Source organism: Trachemys scripta, chromosome 1 (assembly GCF_013100865.1).
Source record: "Trachemys scripta elegans isolate TJP31775 chromosome 1, CAS_Tse_1.0, whole genome shotgun sequence".
NCBI lineage: Eukaryota > Metazoa > Chordata > Testudines > Emydidae > Trachemys > Trachemys scripta.
Genome location: NC_048298.1, coordinates 248,574,940 through 248,600,028, shown reverse-complemented (window position 1 = coordinate 248,600,028; position 25,089 = coordinate 248,574,940). Strand labels below are relative to the sequence as shown.

At 37.4% G+C, this 25,089-nt stretch overlaps 1 protein-coding gene across 1 annotated transcript in view; it reads left to right on the top strand.

Moving 5' to 3' along the window:
* PCCA (propionyl-CoA carboxylase subunit alpha) overlaps window positions 1–25,089 on the top strand; it is a 384,189-nt gene that overhangs the window by 125,872 nt on the left and 233,228 nt on the right. Inside the window, exons 8-10 of the mRNA XM_034758211.1 lie at window positions 6,761–6,797; window positions 13,519–13,597; window positions 20,207–20,309. Of these exons, the coding sequence (XP_034614102.1) occupies window positions 6,761–6,797; window positions 13,519–13,597; window positions 20,207–20,309 (219 nt within the window). The remainder of the gene's footprint in view (window positions 1–6,760; window positions 6,798–13,518; window positions 13,598–20,206; window positions 20,310–25,089) is intronic.

The window sequence follows — 25,089 nt, the reverse complement described above, 5'->3', positions numbered from 1 at the left end:
TCCCCAGATTCCAGCTGCTTCCCGGAGCCCGCCCCCCGAACCCATCCTGCATCCCAACCCCCTGCTGCATCCCTTCTGCACCCCTCCCCCCCTGCCGTACCCCACACCCTTCCTGCACCCTGAGCCCCTGCCACATCCCACACCCCTTCTGCACCCCCTGGGGGCGTGGAGGGGCAGAGTTGGGGTGGGGATTTCAGGGAAAGGGTTGGAATGGGGGCAGGGAAGGAGTGGGAAGAGGCAGGGCAGGGGCGGGGCCTCATGGAAGGGGTGGAGTGGGGGTAGGGCCGAGGACGGTGGCAGGGAGGTGTCAGTAATGCGGCCCTCAGGCCAATGAACTAGTCCTCATGTGGCCCTCGTGGTCATTTGAGTTTGAGACCCCTGCTCCAGGCAAAATAGCATTGCTAGTGCTGGAGATGGAAATGCCTGGGGCCTGCGATGTCTGAAGGACTCGTGTTCACAAATAATAGTGTTCACAGGCATTTTACAATGGCATTACCATCTTGAAGAGTACACTGCCTTGGATCAAACCTTTATAAAGCCACTACCTACGCTGGTGTACTCTGCTGGTGCAGTGCTAATGTTGATGGGAATGCAGAGGTGTTATAGCAATAACAGGTCATCTTGGATCCATTGCAGGCTTCTATGTCCTGCCTTTCAGCAACTGCTCCATACAAGGTTCGGAAGACTTAGCAACAGTCTGGCTGTTAGCCAGTTGAACTCTGCTCTTCCTGATACCTTGTCCCTCATTCTAACAATCCTAAGGGCAAGTGAGGACTGCAGCTGGAAAAAAATCTGATGTGTAGGACCCATGGAGTTGAATATTCATAAATAGCTTTTATTTTACACATGAAACCATCAACTGTTTATGGAACACTTAATATTAAAAATGCTCATAAAGTTGTTTTATTGGGCTATGTCTATATTGGCAAGTGAAAAACAAAACTTGTGTCGTTCAGAGGTGTTGGAACCCCCCCACCCTCGAAAGATGAAAGTTTTGTCGACGACAAGCACCGGTGTGAACAGCGCTCAGTGTGGAGAGCGCTCCTGCCGACACCGCTCATTGGGGGTGGAAGTTTTTTGTTGGCAGAAGAGCCGACAGACAGCGGCTACACTGCGCACATTTTAGCGGCCCAGCTGTAGTGGCACAGCTATGTTGCTAAAAACTGGTAGTGTAGACACAGCCTTAATGTTTTTAGGTACTGGCTGTTTTGTGCTATTGTAAAATATCCTGATTTTGTGGGCTTGATGAGTGGTTAGTAAACACTAACGACAGAACGAATAGCTAGTTTTCCAAAAAAACATTGCACCTACAGGCCTCTGGCGTCAGTACATATAGTCAGTTATTTTCCCCATTAATAACTGAAAATAACTGACTATATGTACTGATGCCAGAGGCCTGTAGGTGCAATGTTTTTTGGAAAACTAGCTCAGAAACTCCCAGAACCCCAAATATGAATGGAAAGAGGATCACTAATGATATGATGATTGTATTCGTATGTGGATGACAGGCAGCTGTACGTGACCTTTATGCCAAATATAAACAACGTCATCTCCCAGCCCTCAATGTTTGGATGAGATCAGCACCTTCTTGAATGAAGAGCAGTGTCCATCAAAACTCCTGCCACCCCTCCTCCCCAAAAAATTCTCATAAAACAAAACTTACTAATCAGGTTACATTTCCTACCTTCTGGGGAGAAAGGGAAATTGTTTCTTTTAGATTCTTGTGAGATTCCTGGATATCAGAAACAACCTATAGATATGCACACTAGTCAACACTGCTTCCACATGAAATAAAGCCTTGAACAGAAAGAGAGGTTGACTTGACTGGGAAAGCCTGTAACATTATATACTTAGACCCACGTGAAGAACCCCATCAACCGAAGTAGGATGAGAATATCTGTCTGCAATTGCCCTTGAATCCCTGATTGGGAGGAATCACAACAGATGTGAACTTGTTCATTGTGGTATCCACCTGGATCACAGAGTGTTACAGGACTTTTAGTCCCTGGTAGACAGAGGGGTTTTTTGATCAATCAGCTAGAGTGCAGAACAGCTCTGCATTTCATTTGCCAATTCAGCCAGGAAGTGAGGGGCAATGCAGTGAGGAGCTCAGTGGATACTATCACAGGAGCTGCATTCAAGAGAGGGGATGAGGAGCTAGCTAAAAGCATGGTGTTTGGGTCTCAGACTTGTTTTTAACTTTTGCATTTCTGCCTTTCTGGTGGCCATCCACTTGGCCAGTGAGCGGGAGAGCCTTCAGGCTCTTCTGTGTTTGAATCCCTACCTGACTTTTCATTAGGACAAGGTAGTCATGAGGAGTGGGATTTTTAAAGACACAAAGGGCTTTTATGTTCTCTAATTCCACTGAAAGTCATTGGGAGTTGAATGCCTAACTTTCCTTTGTGCCTAAATCTGTTCTCCTTTTTACTTACCAAGATGACTTCCTCTTTCCATTTGGAAAGAAAAATGCCTTCACACTCTCTATGTGAAGAGAGCTTTGCATAATACTGTAAAGACCACTTCACAAGTTAGAAAGACAGATCAGGGTTGTTGTTTTTTGGTGGACAAAAAGGCATAAGAAGGATCCAGTGCTTCACTGTCTTGTTCAGTTCAAGACTGCATTAAGGAAGACTACATTGCTCAGAGTGAAGAGCTGTCTGTCTGTTTATTAAATGTCATTTAAACAGTGTCGCGAAATGTACAGGGTGCTTCACAAATCTAGAGTAGACCATGTCCTCTTCCTCAAATAGCTCATCATTTAACACAACGGTTTTCAACCCATGGTCCATGGACCCAAGGGCATCTGCAGACTATGCCTAAGATTTCCAAAGGGATCCGCACCTCCATTTGAAAAATTTTAGGGGCCCGCAAATGGAAAAAGGTTGAAAATCACTGATTTAAGATACAAGACAAACAAAGGTCTGAACACAGCACAACAGTTCAGGCAGGAGAAGCTCCGGAGAAGTTATTGGCCAGGAGAACAAAGTATTGTACAGTAGAAAGGGTTCTTTCAAGGGTTCGTCTTTAAGAAGAGTTTTGAAAAATGGAAGAAGGTGCCTGGCATACGAGAGATGGGAACCTGTTCCCAGGGGAGTGATCAGCATAAATGAAGCTATGCTGACCTAACCCCCAGTGTAAACGCAGTTATGCTGCCAGAAGAATCCTGTGGTGCTATAGCTTTGCTGGTATAGTCTCTATAGTGAAGACATGGCATTAAATGGGAGAGGTGAGAAGCAGAGAGGCCAAAGAGAAAGAAGTTACAATAATAATCAAGGTGAGCAATGACCAAACTGAGTGGTGGTAAAGAAGTGTATGTGGGTTTCTCGCAGTGGGGAAAGTGACTGAAGGCAAGATTTTACAGTTTAAAGAAATGTGAGGGAGAAACTGGGTAGTGGGGAGGAGGAAAGAGGCTGTAGTAAAAGGTGGGAGTGGGGAAGATAGCGGAGAAAAGTTTTTAGCGCTGGATAGTGTCCAGTTTACTTGTACAGAGTGTGCCGCAATGCTGAGTGTGGGTCCAGTAGGTTAATATCTGTAGATTAAATCCTCTCCCCTCTGAAGTCAATGGGAGTTTTGACACAGATTTCAGTGGGGTGAAGATTTTTCCGTATGTTTTGGTTTTTTCCTACGTAGCCATTTCAGTATGCTTTTGAGCTGGATGCTGATGTTAAAATCCCCCCTAAACCTCTTGCAAAATAAATATTGGACATTAGTAACCGTTTACCTATTAGTTTGGATTTTCCAAGTTCCTCTACCCCACCAAACATCTCCATCCCTGAAAAATATTATGTAGTTATTACTAAGTACTAAAAATTGTAGAGCTCCCAAAGTCTCTCAACTAGTTCAGCTAGTCAATCCACTTCATCACAGTAGCTCTACTTTTTTCCTGTTTCCATCTGCTGGTACCTGGCAAAGAAGAATTTAAACCAAATGAACAGGTAAGAAACTTCTATTTAATTTAACAAAAATGACTTTTTAATGCCCTTTTAACTTAACCATGGTAAACTCAGCCATTTGTAAAAACATAATCGGTAAAACGTGACTTTTATATCACTTTTTATTAATTGTCCAAACTAGTAAAAATGTATTAACATAATAAAATAATGTACCAGAATTGTATAGTTTTTTATAATTAATCTGTTTTAAACAAAAACTAGTGTAACTTATGTGTATTTACAGGAAACATTAGTACGCCAATGAAACCTTTGCAAAAGATGAAGTACATTAAAATATTTTAAAATATTCTTTTAATACTCATGTTTTCTTTGTATCTTTTCCACATGTGCTCTTATGCATTGGGTAGTACGTTATTTGTGATACCGAATTTTTTTCCATGGCAACTATGTAGTGTCTGTCAGAACTACTCAGCACCAATAATCTAAAAATAACTGCCTTAAATTTTTATTAGAACTTGGACACTTGCCATATTTATGTAATGCTCAGATAAAATGCACCGTATTAAAATTTACTGTTTCAGGGAAAGAGATCAAAAGGCAGTTGCTACAGATTGGATTGTGCTAGTTGTTTATGCATTTTTCCAAACAGTTTCTATCTCTCCTCCCTCTTTTAACAATTTGAAAACAAACAAACAATATCTTCTGTTTCTAAAGCAGACTTTGAAAGCTAAAAAATTTGGATATGCATTGAATTGCTATTGTGAAGTTGGTTTAATTTTAATACATTAGAGCTAACTAAATTGATGTTAAATAGTGTAAATAAGTGATATCCTTGCTGGGCAGACTTCTTAAATCTGTTCCCCTCACTGTTTTTCAGGAGGCAATCAATGGTATGCTCCTCATATTGTGCTATTTATTCTTTAAAATTGTTGACTGTATGTATAAAACAGTCATGGCTCTGAAAAGTTGTCTTCCAGTGATTTGCTGCTTGTTTTTCCTCTGAACTTGCAATATACGTTAGCCACTTGTTTGCAGGTAACTAAGTGAAAAAATTTATCCTATTTGCTTCCCCCTCTCCCAATTCTATTTTGCAAATATATGACTGAATTTGCAAGAGAAAAGCAATGTAAAAGTTTCCTTCTTGACTATAATCGTGGCTCTTCATCAGTCATCACTCTTCCTGCATTTTGTTCAAGAGGCTCTAATTGTCTGCATTTGGCAGGTTTAACACTTCCTGACAGAGAGGCTATTAAGGGGAAGTATTCTCGCATAACTGTCACAGGCAGGAACAAAGAACCTTCAAACTCAATGTGTGGAAACCACTAACATTCTTAAATGACCCTTTTCATGCATTTTTATCCCTTTAAGCTAAAATTTGGAGAGTGCAGGGTCATGGAAAGCAGCAAGGTGTAATAAAACAGTAAACCTTGATTTTATTTTGTAGATTTATCTCTGACTTAAAAACAATTGTTATTTGGAAAAATCTCATTAACAGATGTGACTGCTTGGAATAAAAAGACTTAAAACCGATGTAGCTTTCAGGACTGCTTTGAACTTAACAAGCACCGATTTGTGGAGCAGACTAGCTAATGAAAGGAAATTAAATTTTCTGACAACTTCCCCTGCCAGCCTCCTTATTCTTCATGGGGTTGTTACTAGGTTCTGAAGACTTTTAAAGAGGATTTTGTTTTATTATTGGACATAAATGAACCAGGTATGAACATTTTGTATGTATTTAAAAAAAAGTTCTGACCTGGGTGCTTTTAAAATGAATTGCCTTAAAAGCTTTAAAAATATTGAGTTTCATTTTAATGTTCATAAGTCAACCCCTTAAGCTTCAGACGCACTTAGCAGCTGGTGGTTTCCAGACATTACTGCCTTCCATTCAAATCTTTTAATGTATGTCACAGAATAGTATAAATATTAGCAAATTTGGATGGAATTTTCAGATTTAACCCATGCCACTATCATATAAACTTTTTTCTTTTTACAGTATCATGATGGAAATATATTGTTGTGGGTGAAGGGCAGCAGAATTTAACTACTGAATGAGATAGAAACTTTGGCTATTACAAGAGAACCTGTGCTGAAAGTACCTTGGGAGAATCATTTTACTTCCCCTGGCTTCCCTCTCACCCACACTCCATTACATTTTCCTTTCCATAGTTTGAGTCAGCTGATGCAATATAGATGGTGACAACAAAAGAACTTTGCTAATTAATAGTATCTTATAAACTGTTTTTGATCATGGAAACCATTATTTGAATTTATGTATTTCAGACAACAGTTCAAAACCCTAACAAGTTACATTAAAGCATCTGTCTTGAGACTAAAAATTGCAAAACTGAAGTTGATGTGAATTTTGCCTGAATAAGGACTGCAAGATTTAGTCCATAAAGAAGTTCTGTAAGATTCATTCTGAATCTGAATCTTATCCAAACAATAGAGAATCAACTCCCCCTGCTGACCGCATCTGGGAAAACATGACATAAATAACCGAGGACAGAAACAAGCTGGCAATGAACAAGCTTTAATGATCTGATTTATGATACGTTATTGATTGTAAACTTCTAAATTCTACCATTTAAATTCCTTCAACTGCAGAAAATCATTTTGAGATTCTGGTAGTGCTTCCTGTCAGCTGATTGCTTGCTGCTTTGAGTTTCTCAGTGTAATAATGATGAGGTAGAATTTACATTCCACTTATGGTATTAATTTTACATTCCTCTGACTGAAAAGGGTCAGAAGGTTGTAAAATCAAACATTAAATGAATCAGAGGAGACAGTAGTGCAATATATGACTGCCCTAAGGACATAGTGCAATGGCTGATGGGATTAATGTTAGGTCTCATTTCCTGCTTTTACAGGATGCAGATGAAGCTGTCAGAATTGCAAGGGAAATTGGTAAGTTCTTAAATTAGCTATGGTGGGATTTGTGTGCCTCTCAGCAGACATGGTTGACTAAATTGAATGTGTAATAAGTAATCCCTATAGAACAAATAATGTTTTAATGGTTTTTAAGTTCCCCATTGCCTTAACGCCCTATCTCTTAAATCATCACATTTTAGCTTTACAAACTGAGCTTTAAAGACTGAGCAGGAATGACTTGCAGACAGGATACAAGACACCGTGATCACTGGTTAGTTTAAAAAGGAATTTATTTTAAAGTATTCATGAAATTAAATATGATATCCTTTTTGCATAAGGTGTTAGGCACGGTACATTTCTCTTTATATGGAGGCTGACAGAATGATGCTTACGCTCTTCATTCTTCATCATTAATTGGACCACAGTTGGCACGAATACAGTCCGGGTCACTAACTTTTCTTCTATCCCATGCTAAAATCAAATCATCATTCTGCTTCTAAATACATTATAGAATGGGAAAAAGCAAACAAAAACCTACCTGGGACTCTTATTTTAGCTAAGGCCAAGTGTAATGTGTGATAGACACCTTCGGTCCTCATTTAGGAAAGCTTCTTATTCAGGAAAATATCTATGCATGTGCTTAAAGTTAAGCACATGCTGAAGTGCTTTCCTGAATTCGTTAATTCTGTAAAGCAGTGGTTTTCAACCTGTGATCCGTGGATCCCTGGGGGACCGCAGACTATGCCTAAGATTTCCAAAGGAGTCCGCACCACCATTTGCAATTTTTTTAGGGGTCTGCAAATGAGAAAAGGTTGAAAACCACTGCTGTAAAGTGTTTTGTGGAGGTGAAAGCCTGGATGGGTTCTCTGATTACTGTTGTTTGAGCCTAAGGATTTGTCACTTAAAGAGGGTTTTCTTTTCTTTTTTTTTTTTTTAAACTGTGTAGCTACGCCAGGGGTCGGCAACCTTTCAGAAGTGGTGTGCCGAGTCTTCATTTATTCGCTCTAATTTAAGGTTTCGCGTGCCAGTAACACATTTTAACGTTTTTAGAAGGTCTCATTCTATAAGTCTATAATATATAACTAAACTATTGTTGTATGTGAAATAACGTTTTTAAAATGTTTAAGAAGCTTCATTTAAAATTAAATTAAAATGCAGAGCCCCCCGGACTGGTGGCCAGGACCCAGGCAGTATGAGTGCCACTGAAAATCAGCTCGCATTCTGCCTTTGGCACGCGTGTCATAGGTTGCCTACCCTTGAGCGATTCCAACATGAACCCCTACATGAACCCCTTGAGCGATTCCAACATGAACCCCATGAAGATGCATGTACTTCACCAGTGCAAAAGGTGACTAGTGCTGTCACACCTTAGACTGGTTTAAAACTGGGATAATTTGTGGTGCTGAATGACACTTTTATACCAGTACAGTGCATTCCCACTGAGAGTTTTTACTGGTGCAGCTATATTGCACTAGCTTAACTGCATCGAAATCACAGGTGTAGACAAATTGGAAAATTAGGATGGCAAAATTTAATTCAGCATTTCTTTTGGCTAGCTTTTATGTCACTGTTGTGAGGTGAGGTGATGACTTATCACTCACTCATTGTCATTCAAGCAGAAATGAAAGGAAGACAAGATTGCTAGCCACAGTAGAATTTTAGTAGGAGAATTTGTTAAATAAAATTTTATAGTATGGAACCCTTTTAAAAAAATAAATTAAATACATTCTTCTCAGCTTCATTTGTATATTTTGACTTGCAATTTTGTTTTTGTAGGATTTGTAACCCCTGATCTAAAAGGCTACCTGCAAGTGTTTTTGTAAATTAACGGAGTATTTTGAGCGACACAAATAGCAAGGGGCAGTGGTGCATTCCACATGACCTTTAAAACTTATTCTCACTTATTTTTAATTTTCGGACCCCTGATGTCCTCCTGACCTATTCCCTTTTCTGATATAATTGTCCATGTAGGCTGATGATATCACTTCAACCTGTTAACCTTGATGGGCATTGGAGACAGTTATAGGGAGTTATGCAGGTAGCATTTATTTTCTTTTGGTCTCTGGCTAGTTTTAAAAACTATGTTTAAAAAGTTTGCCGAATCAAGCTGTATATTGAAAGAAAAAAAAGCCACTTTTCACGTTTCCCCCACCAGCTCAAATAGTTAGACTTCATTGAAGTTTCTAAGGTGATGTATAGTTCTCAGCACGGTTAAGTGCATCATGTGGGGTGGTGATCTGTGTTGTTAGGGGACCTAAAATGAGAAAACAGGATACAACTGAAATCTCTAATGTGTGTAATGCACTTGTACCCTTTTTGCTGTTTGGGGCACTTGGAATTTATTTACAGTATTGTCAGGTTGCCTTTAACTGTGCTCATCCAAACAGTCTTGCTTTTCTAAGAATGTCTTTGAGATAGTTATTGCAAAGAAAAAATTGTCCTGATGTCAGTTGGAATGCATATATCAGTGTTTAGCATTCCAAGTAACGTCCTCTGCTGATTTCACTTCCTGCTCCTCAGTGGTGCATTCTGACAAGCTGTCCATTAGCAATAGGATGGGGGGGATAACTCAGTGGTTTGAGCGTTGGCCTGCTAAACCCAGGGTTGTGAGTTCAATCCTTGAGGGGGCCACTTGGGGATCTGGGGCAAAAATCAGTACTTGGTCCTGCTAGTGAAGGCAGGGGGCTGGACTCAATGACCTTTCAAGGTCCCTTTCAGTTCTAGGAGATGGGATATCTCCATTAATTATTATTATTATTTTATTATTATTATATTATAATACTGGCTGTGTAGCATGCAGCATCAGTGTTCTATGTGGTACTGCCTGTAATTGTCTAAGAAAAGGCTATCGTTATAAATAAAGTAATAAATATAGCTTAAAGGAAAGAAAACCTATTTTATTGTCCAATCATAAGTGAGCTGAATTTGTTTCTTTCCCTCCTTTAATTGGTTTAGTGTTCTTAGTTTCCTTCACCCTGCCATTCCCTATGCTGCCCCCCAAAAATTAGGATATGTTCTATGTCATCTCTTCTTTCCTCTTATTGTTTGCATGTTCCCTCTCCCCATACTTTTCCATGTGAGCTTTACTTCTCCCATAGTCCTTTCTGCAATATATAATCTCACTAGTTCTACTCCTTTACCATTTTTACAGTATTTTTAATTCTCTTCTCCCATCACTTCCGATGGGTTGTCAGTCTTCCTTTTCCCTTCTTGTTGTGGTCCATCCTTTCTTTCCTCTTCTCTCTGCTCCTATTGCTCCATTCTGAAGAGTTCTGTTCTGTGTGATGTACAGGCAGTGATGTGAAACCAGCAGGGATTTTCTTTTTTGGGTAATCTCCTGGCTGTTCCATCTATTCAGGCTGTAAGTCGCAAATTGAAACTTACTAGTGTCCTGATCTCTGAAGCATGATCAGGAGCTAGTAAGTTTCACTTTACATCTTGCCATGTGAGTGAGCAGAACAACCAGGAACCAAAGCCAATATAAAACAAAGCCTGTACAAAAACAAAGTAGCTGGAAAACATGCTATTGTCATGTTTCAGTTCACTTATAGCTGACTGATGTTTAATGTTGCTTAAAATAGATACTGAAAAGAGACTCTCGTATTGCTGGACAGGCACAGTTTATGGTACAAAGGCTACTACTTTATAAAAATAATTTAATAAAATAATACCTGACGGTAAGATGTGCTGGCAATGATGCAAACTGGGAAGTAACAGCAATAGGGAACCATCACACGCCCTTGCTGACCCCTTTTGATACTCAAATACTGAATAAACTTAACTGTGCAAAGACTGAACAGACCAACTTAATGATGACAATATTACGTATTTTATACAGCATCAAAAGTCTACCAGACTCTGTTTAAATCAGGCAAAAAAGCTTGTATATTTCCAAAACCCAGACAGGTGTACAATCCCATGAATTCTAATGCAGCAGGAAAAGCACCAAAATTTGCACCAAGGGTTGGGTAAACTCGTGAATCCAGACGTAGGCACAAGAAGGTAAATTGGTGCTTAATCTGTGGGAAAGAGTAGAAGACCCCACCCTGCTCAAATAATTTACCCTTACCTGGGAAGATGAATCTAATCCTTGCTGCTAGAACATACTACCATAAATGCTATTAGTTTTGAGTTTAACAACAATAAAAAATCCAGCCAATCTTTAATCCATGTGCATATATTCAGTTATTGAGACTGTAGCCAATGTCTGAGAGGTGCAGGCCATCAATACAAAATTGACTAGGACAATGATAATTAATGCCCTCAGCATCTTTCCCCCAACAGATACACAAAACCTCCTAAACCCAGCCAAGGCACCCTCATCTCCTATATAGCAGGACTGGCAGGCCTCTCAGGATTGCCAAATAACAAAAGGACCTCCTGGGACATCAGCTCTATCCTTGACCCAAGGCCAGTGTCACAGATGATCATTCTTAAGGCCACATTTAGACACACAAATGAAAGTTCTCTGTTTTTTCAGAAATGCTAAACACCCACAATTTCTGTTAAAGTGGATGGCTATTTTTTTGTTTTTTGCTTATGTATTTAGGAAACTAATCTTAAATGCACAATTTTGAAAAATTTGGCCCTATTTTATTCTATATTATTTTTAACGTTTTGTTGTCTTTTCACCTGAAGCATTTCTAATTTAAATTTCAAGGGTCATATGTCTAGGGAATGGTTGATGCATTCACATAAAATAGGACTCAACCTCTGCTCAAAATTTACGTACAGACCTTCTTGAAATTTGAAAAAAGTTGGATACCCTTTTCTCCATTATTTTTTTCATTTTCCCCCCTTCCTTATTTCAGTATATTTCTCAAATACTGTTTTTGAACCCTGTTGTAACAGTAGGGAATAGGCAGTTCTCTATCTGGCCAAACTGTGAGGAAAATATTTCAATGGGAGACCTGTTTGAATCATGTTCTAACACAGAAGTCAAACATGGCTCTATTATCTGGGTTTGTCAAAACTGTTCTGTTTGGTCTATGACTTAAATTGTTTTCAATGCCAGCTGAGAGAGGATAGGGAGAAACCATTTCTGCATTTGTCATTTTTCCAAATGCAGATAAAGCCGAAGTATGATAACTATCTAATAAAAATGCTCTCTCGGAAGGCATAAAAAGAGTAGAGTGCAGAAATGTTCTCCCTTACTATGGAGAGTTGTATGTGTATATTGAAACTCTTCCTTTATAAAATGTGTGCTGTTTTTTTTACACATACTGGGACTATGTATAGTCTTGATTTGCCACCTTATGTATATGTACAGCTAATATGAAATCAGTACACATAAAACTACCAAAAAGCAGCAGTAAAGTGCTGTAAAACTCAATGGGTCATACCAATAACAACCCTCCTGTACATTTTTTGTTAAGTAACCCAGTTTAGCCATCTTGGTTGAACAATGTGATCTACATGTTTTATAATATGTAAACAGTATACCTCATTTTTCTCCAGAACTAAATGTCAGCAAAATTATAATTATTTTTATAATGACTGTAGCTCCTATGTATAAGTAAAATCAATGAGCCATTCAATTGAATAATATGATGTGTTATACCAGGCTGAAATGATTAGCCTTCTTGGTAAGAAGATGAACTTTTTCAAGCTTCAAGTGGTATTACTATGGGGCACATAACATTAATTTTTATTTTTAATGTTAGATTGGAACATCACAATTGCCATACTGGATCAGACCCAGGCTCCATTTCGTCCAATAAGCTGTCTCTGACAGTGGTCAGCACCAGATGTTTCAGAGACTGGAGTAAGAAATCCACAGTAGGGAGATGTAGGGTAATCTGCTCCCCACAATAGGGCTCATTTAATCTCTAATAGTTAGATATTAGCTAAAGGCCTGAAGTATAAAGTTTTATAATGAGGTTTTATATCCCTCCCAATATCCTTTTTTAGCCTTAACAATGATAACTCTGGTGGATATTCTTTTCAGCCATAAAATGTCTAATCCCATTTTGAATCTTGCTAAATTTGTCCACTGATGTTCTGTGGCAAGGAGTTCCACAGTTAAATTACACTTTGGGAAAGTATTTTCTTTTATCAGTTTTGAATTTGCCACCTCAGTTTAACTGAATGTCCTATTTATTTTGTATTATGAGGCAGGAAAGTTCAGAAGCTTCCAATCTGCCTTCTCTAGACCATTCATTAATTTCTATGGTTTTATCATCTCTACTTTTATTCACCTCCTTTCAAAGATAGAAAACTCAAGTCTTCCCAATCTCTCTTTATGTGAAAGTTTTTTCAAGTCCAATTATTCTTACCGGCCTTCCCTTTGAAATTAAATAGATGTGAACTGTTTGAAAAGTGACCAATTTGACCAATAGCATAGAAACACCTCCTGTCTATTTCTGCAGGTAAAGTATGTATGTTTTATCTTCATCAGTGAAAATACTTATTTCAACAGAAGAAAGGTAACAAAATTAGTTTGAATAGTAAAGTTAACTCAGAAGTGAAAAACATACCTTTTCTCTTAAACCACTTGGCCACTCAGGGACTCAGTCCACTCAGTATTTTTGGAGGAATAAATGAAATAGAGAAAACCTCTTTCTCATGGCATCACGAATGTACTGTATTGACAATGTAGTCTTAAAAAGGAAAAAAAACCTCTCTTCTCTCGCCAAACAAACAGTTTTTAATAAAGCAGTTATTGTCTGCTGCATTATTGGACATGTGGTCAGTTGTCATGTTCATATGAGCAACTGATCAAAGTTTGAACTTCTGTCTAATTGTTCCCCACTGTTAGGCTACCCTGTCATGATCAAGGCCTCAGCAGGTGGTGGTGGGAAAGGCATGAGAATCGCTTGGGATGATGAAGAGACCAGGTGAGATGCTGTCCAAAAAACTAGCCTTGATAAATACTGCAGTTACCAAAGTTCCATTAAACTGCTGTGAACTGACAATTAAACAGATACCAAATGTGAAATGGAGAAATTGGATAGTTTCTGCTTTTATCCCTTTTGTAGAAAGTGTGCACGATACGCGGGTGGTTTCTTTATTTTTTTAATATATATTTTTTCAGTACAAACCTGCCTGTGCAAGCATTACAGTTTACAACTTACTGGAATAAGAACAAAAATTATCTTCCAACCACTTTTCTACTGTGGCTTTATTTATTTTATAAATCTATGATGTAAATAATATTTATATTGTATGTCTCTGAATTTATTGTTATATGAATTATCAGTGTATTAAGTAAGGTAAACAGTTATGCCCCCGTCTTGCAAACATTTATTCACGGTAATTAGTCCTCTTAAATTCAGTGGGACGGACTACTAATGTACGGAAACACATTTGTGAGTGTTTTCAGGATCTGGGTTGTAACTAATATTTTAGCTCAAAATCATGAAATTAATCAATCTCCAGTAAACTTGTGTGTGTGTGTGTGTGTGTGAGAGGAAGTATACTCAACACCAAAAAAAAGTTTTCATTTTTTTATAATAGGTCTTCCCACAAAATACGGAGCCCTTTCTAGCACTTTTCAGTTCACTGAAGATATTTCAGAATGCATTTTTCTGTGACCTAATAATCAGGAGACCTGTTGCAACTTATCGTATTAGTGATGTCACAGAATGATGCATTTTGGGACGTCTTCAGTGCACTAGGAATTGTCAGAAGACTTTCTCAGTGAGAAAAATGATCTAACTTGAGATACACTTTTTTCATGATTTATTTCTAAATTGAATGCTGTCCACACTAGGACATAACAGCTGTAATTAACTCAGTTTAATTTTACTTGATAAGTTCATCTTTAATGAACTGCTGTGCCATGTGTTAAAAAATTGAATGACATATCGGTTCTAAAAGCTAGAAGAAAATAAACAAAACGAATAGCCAATAATTAAACAATTTTTACATATAAATAATACAATCTTATTTATGTTCTTCACTTCCTATAGCTTCTTTATGTTCTAATCTAAATAGGAAATTAAGGATAGCATCTTAGAATGAGGATCTAGGATAACACACTTCATACTTAGAAGGATGCTTTGCTCCTGTTGCTTTAGAAATCAGAATTACTCCCTTGATCTTGTATAGTCAACAAGTACTTCTGTTGTACTAAATCAAAAGGTATTCACTTCAGATATCATCAAAAGAAATTTCACAAAATGAGTAACTTTAAAAAAAAATGAAAATGCAGTACTAAACCATGCTTGCTAAATGGTTTTAAAGCAGTACAGATAAGAATTGGGGTGGTCAGAAAGCTCTCTGATGCAGATGAGTGATGTCAACAGAATCCAATTAGGCATGTGATTTTTGTTTATCTTAATAACACTGCTTTAGGGACAAAGCTAGTGATACTTGCCTTGTTTATGGAAAACCCACTGGAATACCATTCAGTGTTTGTTACTGTGTACCCAGGAATCTGTCTCCCGGATGGTCATTTAGCTAGTGTTACATTTATCCTTTCTTTGCAAAGTTTCCTTACCCCACAAAAAGTGTAAAAAATGGTAGGAGAAAGAACATACAGAGTCACTAAGAAAAAAGAGTCATTTACAGATAAACTATATTTGCACTACCCATCTAATCAAAAGAAAATTCTCATTTTACAATTCGCAACTAGGCAGCAGTGAAGCCTATATTTTAACTAAAGTTGGCTAAATATTTTGCTGTCTGTTACAGAAATGTAAACTGAGATTAAGAGTGAGGGGAAAATATTTAGAATAGGAACGGTATGATTTGGAGAAGTAGAAATATTAATAGAACAACACTTCCCTCTAATTTTTAATAGTCAACATTGATGACATATGTGTGACGATGAAGGGTTGTGAAAGATTCTTCTACACACTGATTATATTGTCTAATATAGTAAAGTATTTTTCTGTTTTGTGTAGCATTACTCTCTTGTTTTCTGGTTCTAATCACATGAAGCCTATTGACATTGATTTTTGAAATGGGTGGTTCCAGGGAAAAGTGATAGCATTTTGCTGTTCTCACCTTGAGCTTCTTATTCTGAGTACAGCCCAGGTTGGTAGTGACAAACAGTTGCCATCTGATTAGTTGCTGATTGGTATCCTGTGGGATGAATTTGTGGTCTTAATCCTGTTTCACTTTTAAAAAGATGCTAATTTCTAATGTTGGCAATCTCAGCAGAGAGGCCAAAGACTGAATGAACATGAAGACTGAACTACCTTCTCAACTATAGAGGCAGTACACCTAGAACAGTATTATAATATGTTGGTGGGCCAGTGTATGCAAATTTATATTGCTTTTGCCCTGTGGATGTAGTTTTGAGTGCGGTGAACATGACACCTTCCATAAATTCTAAATTCATTTTAAGTAACTTTGCTTAAAAAACACTTACTGGATTTTCAGGTTATAGAGTACTTGATGCACAGTTTGCAATCTACTTTTCAAAACAGGGGATGCACAATATTTTGTTCAAAGAATTAAGATTAAAGACCACGGATTACGATTCCCAGAATAATGGAAATTGAACATAGGTCTTTTCTGTTTGAATTACTTCACTCCTTGCTATTGCAAGATTATTCCCTTGTTGCATAATTACTAGTGCTTCATCCTTTGTACTTTTTGAAGGTCTTACGTGATGAGACTTTCAGCATATTCCTTGGACTTTTATTATTCAGTCCTACAGATCTCACTCTTAGGAAAATTTAGGCAGAAAACTTTTCATTCTTAATTTCATCCTATTATTCATCCCTAGTTATACCTCAATCTACCACCCTTAATAATTCTTTTCTCTCTTTGGTATTTATCTCTCCTTGCTTTTGGAAAGTTATCAAGTCTCCTATTAATCTCTCCTTTACTGATTTTCTTATCTTCATATGTCATTCCGTCAGCTCTCTCACTATTTTAATTGCTCTCTTCTAAACTCCCCCCAAACTATGAATATCCTTGTGGTAATGGAGGTGTCTAGAATGATCAATTGTAGCAGAGCTGTATAGAGTGATTATTGCCTCTTTGCATTGTGATGAACTTCTCTGCATAAACAGTCCAAAACTACATTGGACTTATTTCCTGTTGCAAACTCATGATACATTGTAGACTCATATTGTGATTCCTCTACTTTGCTGTCTGCTGTCACCTCAAGGTCTCTGTCAGCATTACTGACTTCCATAGACAAAATACATCTCTCATTCAATTTCCCACTTTGTCTGACTGCTAGGGAGTACTTATCTCTTGGCAACCTTTGTAGTGGTATACATGAATTTTTTGCAGGTAGGGAGCCACCCCTGAAACTCCAAGGTCTCTGGTCTCCCTTCATCCCCAAGAATGATTTCTCAGCATCAACCTTCTGGAGCTTTTGTTCTCCAGTCCTATGTATCTCTCCATCAGCACTAGGCCCTTGCAAAATGTGGCAAGCAGAGGGCTTTGGCCTACATGCATAGACCACTATTCTCCAACCCAGAAAACCTTGCACTGACAGCATAGAGATTGAGCTGTGGAGGTATGTAGCTGAAGGCTTCTCCAAGGTGGTTACAAATTGCATGCATCTCTCAGCAGGATGCAGCCGTCCTTTCTCACCCTTGCTTGGATTGGAATTATGCTCCCCTCACCATTGGAATTGGTGTCCTGAAAGTGGTTGGACATGCAGTCCGTTCCCTCCAGCATGTTGTGTCTCCCTTTCCCCCTGACTCAAGCTGGTTTCAAGAAAAGTCTCAGTCANTACAGCCCGAAGAAGTGGGCTGTAGTCCACGAAAGCTTATGCTCTAATAAATTTGTTAGTCTCTAAGGTGCCACAAGTACTCTTGTTCTTTTTGCGGATACAGACTAACACGGCTGCTGCTCTGAAACCTGCCCAAAGAAGGTGGTTTCTGTAATTGTAGTGAGGCTGAGCTTTGTGGGCATGCAGTGCTTCCAGATCATTCCATTGCAATTCAGCCAACAGCAAGAAAACTTGTGGGTTCTGTTTTTATTGAATGCATATTTCTTGCCAAGAAGTGTAGTCTAGGTGAAAAAAAAGACATTAAAGAAGCCCTATAGCATCACTGGAGAACCAGTCTGGCACACAGCTCAACCAGAATTGGAGGAGTGCAAAGGCCACCTTTTCACCACCCTCTCCTGAGCTGACAGTGTGCTCCCCAGCCATGGCAAAGATCTGAGACAGTATCTCCTAATGCTTTGGGTCCCTAGGCCACCGGTTCAGTACTGATTCAAAGAGAAGCGTGAAGCTTAAAATACGTAATATCTTTGTAGGGCTTACGTCCAGACATTGTCTCTCTGCCTAGTCTGTGTAATCTGACTAGGTCTTCTATGCCCCTTTAAAATGAATGAAATTCATTTTTATTAATATTCTTCATTCTATTTATGGACATAAAGATAGGTTTAGAAAACACAAGTGTGTAAATAAGGTCAAAATACCTAATTAAGACAATCACATATTTTTAGGTTTTACAGATGTACACATGAGGTAATTAGGCATATTGATTTTTTTTTTTTTTTTTTAAACAGGCATTGCAGTCTGGATTTTTAATTAGCACATGCTTCAGTGAAGGAAAAATAAAGTAGTCAATCAATTTTGCATAATGCTGTCTGATATAATGTTTACAAAAGCAAATCCATTGATTCAATACACTGGACTTTCACTAGAATGCGCGTCTATATAGCACGAATTCACATATAATGCAGTCGCAGCCATGGATCCCAAATTTAATTACTTTAATTGCAATTCATTTTAACGCAGTCCCTGCTATAATGCAGTCCCGCGTTAACGCAGTACAGCACATGGATCCCAAATCCCGTGTTCTAGCCGAGGGTCCGATGTACTTAAAATTGTTCAGAATCTGTTTTGATAAATATAGATGTACACCTCTACCTCGATATAACGCTGTTCTCGGGAGCCAAAAAATCTTACCGCGTCATAGGTGAAACCGCGTTATATCAAACTTGCTTTGATCCACTGGAGTGCGCAGCCGCGCCCCCCCGGAGCGCTGCTTTACTGCGTTATATCCGAATTCGTGTTATATTGGGTCACGTTATATCGGGGTAGAGGTGTGTGTGTGTGTGTGTGTGTTTTGCTCTCTATTTTGCACCATTTTAGTTTAACGTTTTTAATCAGGTAAGCTAGAGTGGTGTCTACTTGTATACAAGTGGTATAATTTTGTTGTACAGAGCATGAATACGCTGAAGTCCGTCTTCCTCTTGAATAAATAAATTTAATGTTTTGAGGTTAAAAAATAAAATTGGCCAAAGGGAACAACTGAATGCTAAACAAATTCAAATCTCTTTAAATTATAAAACAGCCATTATCTAAATGTGTGTGTTTAAGAGGATGAAAGACGTACCTTTAAATATAATACTCAAAAAAGGGCCACATGTATCCATCCTACAAAAAACTGTCAGGGAGGCTTTGTTTATGACACCGAACTGAGTTTGGGAGAGAAGAAATTCACAGCTGCCTCCGACTAAAAGGGCTGTGTTGCACTTGCCTATCATGGCTACTGTTCCATTTTATAGGCTAAAACAGTGACTGCTACCACTCTGCACCTCCTACATGTGGTGTTAGGACGACTGCCTTCTGGCAGCTGAAGATACAGTGGTTCGCCCCCACCTCTCCTGTGAATTGGCTTGTCTCTGGGGCCAGCACAGAACCTCTTGTCTGCTGTGTGAAGGGGTTGCAGAGTCCACCATGTAGCCTTTGGGCCCTATTCACATGTGTCAACTTTACCCAGTGGAAATTGTACTTAAATTTGTATTTCACTAGTCATGTCCCGCAGTAGTAACTGCTCTATCAGGAAAAGTGAAACCAACACGTTCAGTATCTCACTAATCAAACAAATGAAAAATTAAATTATGCAAGAGAAAGTAAATAAAGGCAAGAGGGGAAATCGTACTAAGGGGGTTGGTGCATGCAATGTAAGGCTGAGTTCTACCATACATTAGGAAAAAAACTTATGACTATAGCTAAGTATTGTGTTTAAAAAAATTGTGCATTTAGTAATATGTGGAACAGATGAATTTACATAGTACAGCATCCAAGATTTGTCCTTTCATTTAATTTTTGTATAACTAACCTTTGGCTCTGCCATCATTGAGTTATTCAGACGCTGCAACTCCTAAAAATTAATGATGGACCCATCCAAGATGTGAATTTTGTATTACATAATTGTTTTTGGAATTTTACAATTTTTTTCTCATGGAAAATATGTAACTTGTGCAAAGTTGTCCAACTGTCTTAAAAATGCTCAAACGTTTAAACTCTTCAGAGTTCCCTTTGTTCTTTGAGGGGAAAATTAATGAATTTTTACTTTCCTTCTACCTATACAAGAAAGCTCTTATGTTTGCATTCTGTTTAAAAAATTGAATGTACACTTAGTGAATCGTGTCTTTTTGTGATATATAGATTAACTGATGGTAGTCTGATTTAAGAGAATACCAAAACTCCCACTAACTTAAGTGGAAACTGAATCAGGCCGTAAAAGGATTCATTTTCTTTATTGTCAGCCTTGCTTTTTTTTTTTTTTTTTTTTAAGGGAAGGTTTTAGATTTTCATCTCAAGAAGCTGCTTCAAGTTTTGGTGATGATCGACTATTGATAGAAAAGTTTATTGATAACCCTCGCCACATAGAAATCCAGGTATGTGTTTTTTCCATTTGAAATAAAAATTGAAATGATCAAACCTTGAGATGGTCGAACATGCACTATAATGGTAAGCATGGTCAGATTTATTATAGCTTTAAATACATTAATGTGGATATCAAACTGTATTCTGTTACTCAGAGACAGTGACTTGGATTCATCTGTCCTCTCAAGCTTCTTTCAGAGTAGATTCTGGAGGTGGAAAGTCTTACCTCTTTTCTTCCACTGCATCATCCCTTCTGCTAGAGAGTCCAGATGGGTCCATCGCAACCCAAAATGCAGGTGGTGCAGGCAAATGGGGAAGGCGTTTGTGACCATGGTGGCTATGTGATGTGCTGATCTAGCATATCCCTTCAGCTGCTTCCTGCAGCAGGGTTCCTACAGAGTATCCATCACAACTTAAAACTCCCCTGATCTGGTAGAAACCCTGAGTGTGGCTATTTGATACAGTGCTACTTGTTCTAATTCATGGGGCCGAGCTTTGCTAGGAGCTATATTTTACCCCTCTTTCCATTAGCATGAATTAATCTATTAATATGCTTCAGATAACAAAATAACATTTTTGCTCTTACTCCCCTCTGTTTTCCAGGAAGATGGGAGAAATGGTATCCATGCATTTGTCTGAACCTCAAAGATCTGCCTGCCCCCAAATTTTCTCCTTTGTTTTTCACCTCCACTTCCCACTGTCGAAGCATTCTTCAAGCTAAGGTGGTCTAGAGCCAACTTCCTCCAGAGCACATTTAACATTTTCTTATTTGTCCAGAGGGGATTGCTTAATTCCTTCAGATATGTTGGATATAACAGAGGAAAATCAAATGAAGGTCATCAACGGGTTCTGATGACTGATGATGCATATCATTTGAACTACACGTTTGTAGTTCCTGTGAAGTCAGTTGAACCACTTAAGTTGTGTGGAGGTGTTGCCTCATAGTTCACAATATACGGCTGCTTTTTACTTGGATAGCTTAGATACAAAAGAAGATTAATTTTGATCTTGGGCCAGACCTGCAGTTGGTATAATTTGGCATAGCTCCACTGAAGCAAATGGAACTACTCCAAATGCCCTTTGTGTTACAAGCAGCTCTTTTCAGGCTTGAAGATAAATTTTGTTCATGCCAGAGACACTAGTCTTCTTACAAGAATTCACCAAATCTGAAAATTTAAAACAAGCCTCTGTTTTGAAAATAAATACATTTAAAGATGTCTTAACTAATGGAAACAAATCTCTTCTAATGCTCATGCATTAGAAGAATAATGTAGCAAAATATTACAACATTTTCCAAGACAATTTCCTTTGGACTTTTTGCCAAGAACAAGAAATTTGCAGCCCCAAATACTTCTTTGAAATAAGAGATAAATGATTAAAAATAGAGTTTGAGCAGAAGTGCTATCTCAGCTACATCATTATTATTATACTTCAAAATTGTGCTAAAATTTTAATATTATGTACATTAAAGAATTTTTGAATCTTTGCCATTAGTGGGTATATAATATACTGTGCTTGATTCATATTATGTAACCAATATCTGAGTCATATTTACATTGAGTTCAAAGCAAAAAATTATACCATTATTAGACTTATCAATTGCACACAATTTGGGGAGAAAAATTTCTTTACATTCTAACGCATTCTTCAATATTTGTTTCAATAAAAGACAAGTACAGTGGTTGTTCTGACAGTGTTGGTTTGTATTGCATCCTATTTCATATGGAAGCAGAAACGTATCCATATAGACCCTAGAACTTTCCCACAGATCTTGGGGGAGGGGGGGAGTATTATATCATGCTTATGTTTGGATTTAGTCATAAAATGTGCCTCAAGCTGAATAATTATGTGGATTTATTATTTCAAAGTGCAAAATACTGGGCATAGAATACGTTATTTAAACAGTCAAGTTAGAGTTTTGCATACAACTCTAACAAACCTGAAAGGGATTCTGAGGTTTCTTTTACTGTTTTCTTAAGACTCTAGGTAAAGTGATGTGAATAAAGATTTTCAAATATATTTATAACTAATTACAAACCAACTCCTACTTCTTAATGATTTTTTTGCCTGTCAGAATTTTTAAAAATCAAAGTTCTGAAGCCCAAGCAAGTGTTTTAGACTAGAGTGAACAGCTTACTTGACATCTTTCTTTAGTGTGTGTGCATCAATGGGTATCATATAAATTAAAACCAGATTTATTGATACCAAACAAGACTATATTCAGGCATACAGATTTTGGTAAAAAGTTTTACCTGTTTAATATTTTGCATGTATTCTTCCCCATCTTATCTATGGAACTTAAAATTGTGGATGCAACCCTGAATGAATCTCTTCTGACAAGAAATCTATAATGTGTGTGTCAGTTTCCTTAACAGAAGTTTCATTTGTTTTTCCAGTCCAAAATACAAATTCCTTATAATTTGTCATGTGATTTTTTTTTCTTGACCTTGAGATACTTTGACAACAGTTCAATAATTTAATATAAAAAACCCTGCTGATTGTGTGGTCTGGTAAGTAAGAGGAAAAAACAAATTAACCCCTTTAACACTGCCAAATATGTCCACTCTTTTACCCAACATGCTTAGTATGATCTGATTTTTGGTTTTTTGCTTAAAAATTTCCCTAAACACAGACTTGATATGGTATCAGAAAAATGAGCAAATATTGAATCTACTAAGGGTGAAGGTTAAGCCCAAAACTATATTCTGGCTTTTGAGTGACCAGGGATTGAATCCTATCAAAAGGCCCAAATTTTCAACAGTGACTATTGGTTTTTGGGTCCCCAGCTTTTTTTGGGGCTCCACTTTAAATACCTTAAAAGGCCTGATTTTTCATAAGGTGTTGAACATCCAGCATCTGAAAATCTGGGCCTTTTGATAGAACTCAAATTTGACACCCAAAACTACTATTCACTTTTGAAACTGTAGACTCCAATTCTTCCTTTGTGGCACCAAATACTATCTCTTTGGTCTCTGGAAAGATACCAACATTAAAGTGTCAGCTATCAAATATGTTTTATAAATATAAAAGATCAATATTAAATAGTATCAAAGAGACTCCTCACATGCTTAAAATTAAGTACATGCATGTGTGGTTGTAGGCTTGGGACCTTAAAGTAATCTGTTCCTCAACAGGGGTAATGTTGGCTGTCAAATTATTTTTTATAAAAATTAAAAAATAATAAATCTTCTCCTTATTTCTCTTCCACCCCATCAAACAAGTAAGCAGAACCACCCAACTGAATCAGTGGCAAAATTTCTTTCCATTTCAGTAGATACAGAGTTGGATCAAAAGTACTATAAAATGCACAGTGAAACTAGCACCTGAAGTGGTAGGGATGGTAGGCTATTTAAGAAGTCTAAAACGGATTCAGAAATTAAGTTGATTTTTAAGACCCTTAGTTCAGAAAAACTCTGAAAGTCAATGGGATTTAATATATGCTTAAAGTTAAATGTGTGCTCAAGTGCTTTCTTATATTGGTACTTAATTTTGCAATCCACCTTTATTCACTTCTTATTAAATAACCCTGCCTGACTGATATTTTTTGCTCTACCTTTCAAAAATGTTTGGATATTTCACATTTTAGAACAATGTGATACTATAAATCAAATAACATCAAAGATCAAACAAGATATCATTGATTTTTATAATTTATAAATTTGAAATAAGAATAATGAATCATATTTTATCCTTGTAATGCATTATATACACCTTTACAACAATCCAGTATATCATTTTAGCTATATATCCTAATCAAGTTTAGGAGATTGACCTTGATTCATGTTCAGACTGCTAAACATACAAACACTTTGAAAACAGATGCCAAATATTTATTAATTTAGCAGTAGCTTTTAAACAGAGGTTTTTTTTAACATTCTTGCACAGCTCCAAAACCTTGCGTACTTAAAAATGTAAGGGTTTCCTGTGCTGAGGAATAAAACAAACACTCGTAAAACATAAAAAAAGGCTAAAACAATTAACAGGAAAAAAGAGTCCAAATAGACTTCATGGCTTGAACTGATTTTTGGAGTCTTGTTCTCCTTGAATATCTGACATGAAGGATCTCAGTTTAAAGTAAAAGTAAACTGAATGTCTAATTGCAGGGTATTCGGTTTAAATACCAAATGTTGCAACTGGAAATGGCATTTGGCTGAATTCAAATAGGAGAGAGTTCAATAAATGTTATTTTATTATTTAGTGTAATGAGGTGTCAGTAATAAATACCACTAATTAGTTAATCTTGGAACTTCACAAAACTGACCATTTTCTTTAGTAATTTTTTTAATATCTTGCTTTTATCACCACTAATTAGGAAAAAATACTGTAGATGGAACATGTATTTTTAATTAGAGGTAGATGGGAAATTCAGTTCAACCCAGTAGTAATTAAAGACTGTTATTCCCACTTTCTGTAAATGCATTTGGACAATGAAACCTCTTCTGAAAATAATAATTATATATAATAATTCTTTTATTAAACAATGATTTTTGTTTTGTTTCTAAAAATAATATGAATAGTGGTCTCTCGATAAAGACCCAATTCTAGATGTTCCTTTGCTTACACCATTGAGCTAGATTGTTAAAAGTAACATCTTAAGCCTTTGTGTTAAGTACTCATATCTGCTTCTTATAAGCCAAGTTTGTTGATAGTGGCAAAATAATAGTTTTAAGAAGCAGATTGCAAACGTGAGTAATGATACAAGCAGTTTCCCGAGAGACTGTAGGTACCTCAGAACTGGGGAAAGGAGTGGGAGGAGTGAAGGTGGGTTTCCTAACTAAGAAGAAGATAAGG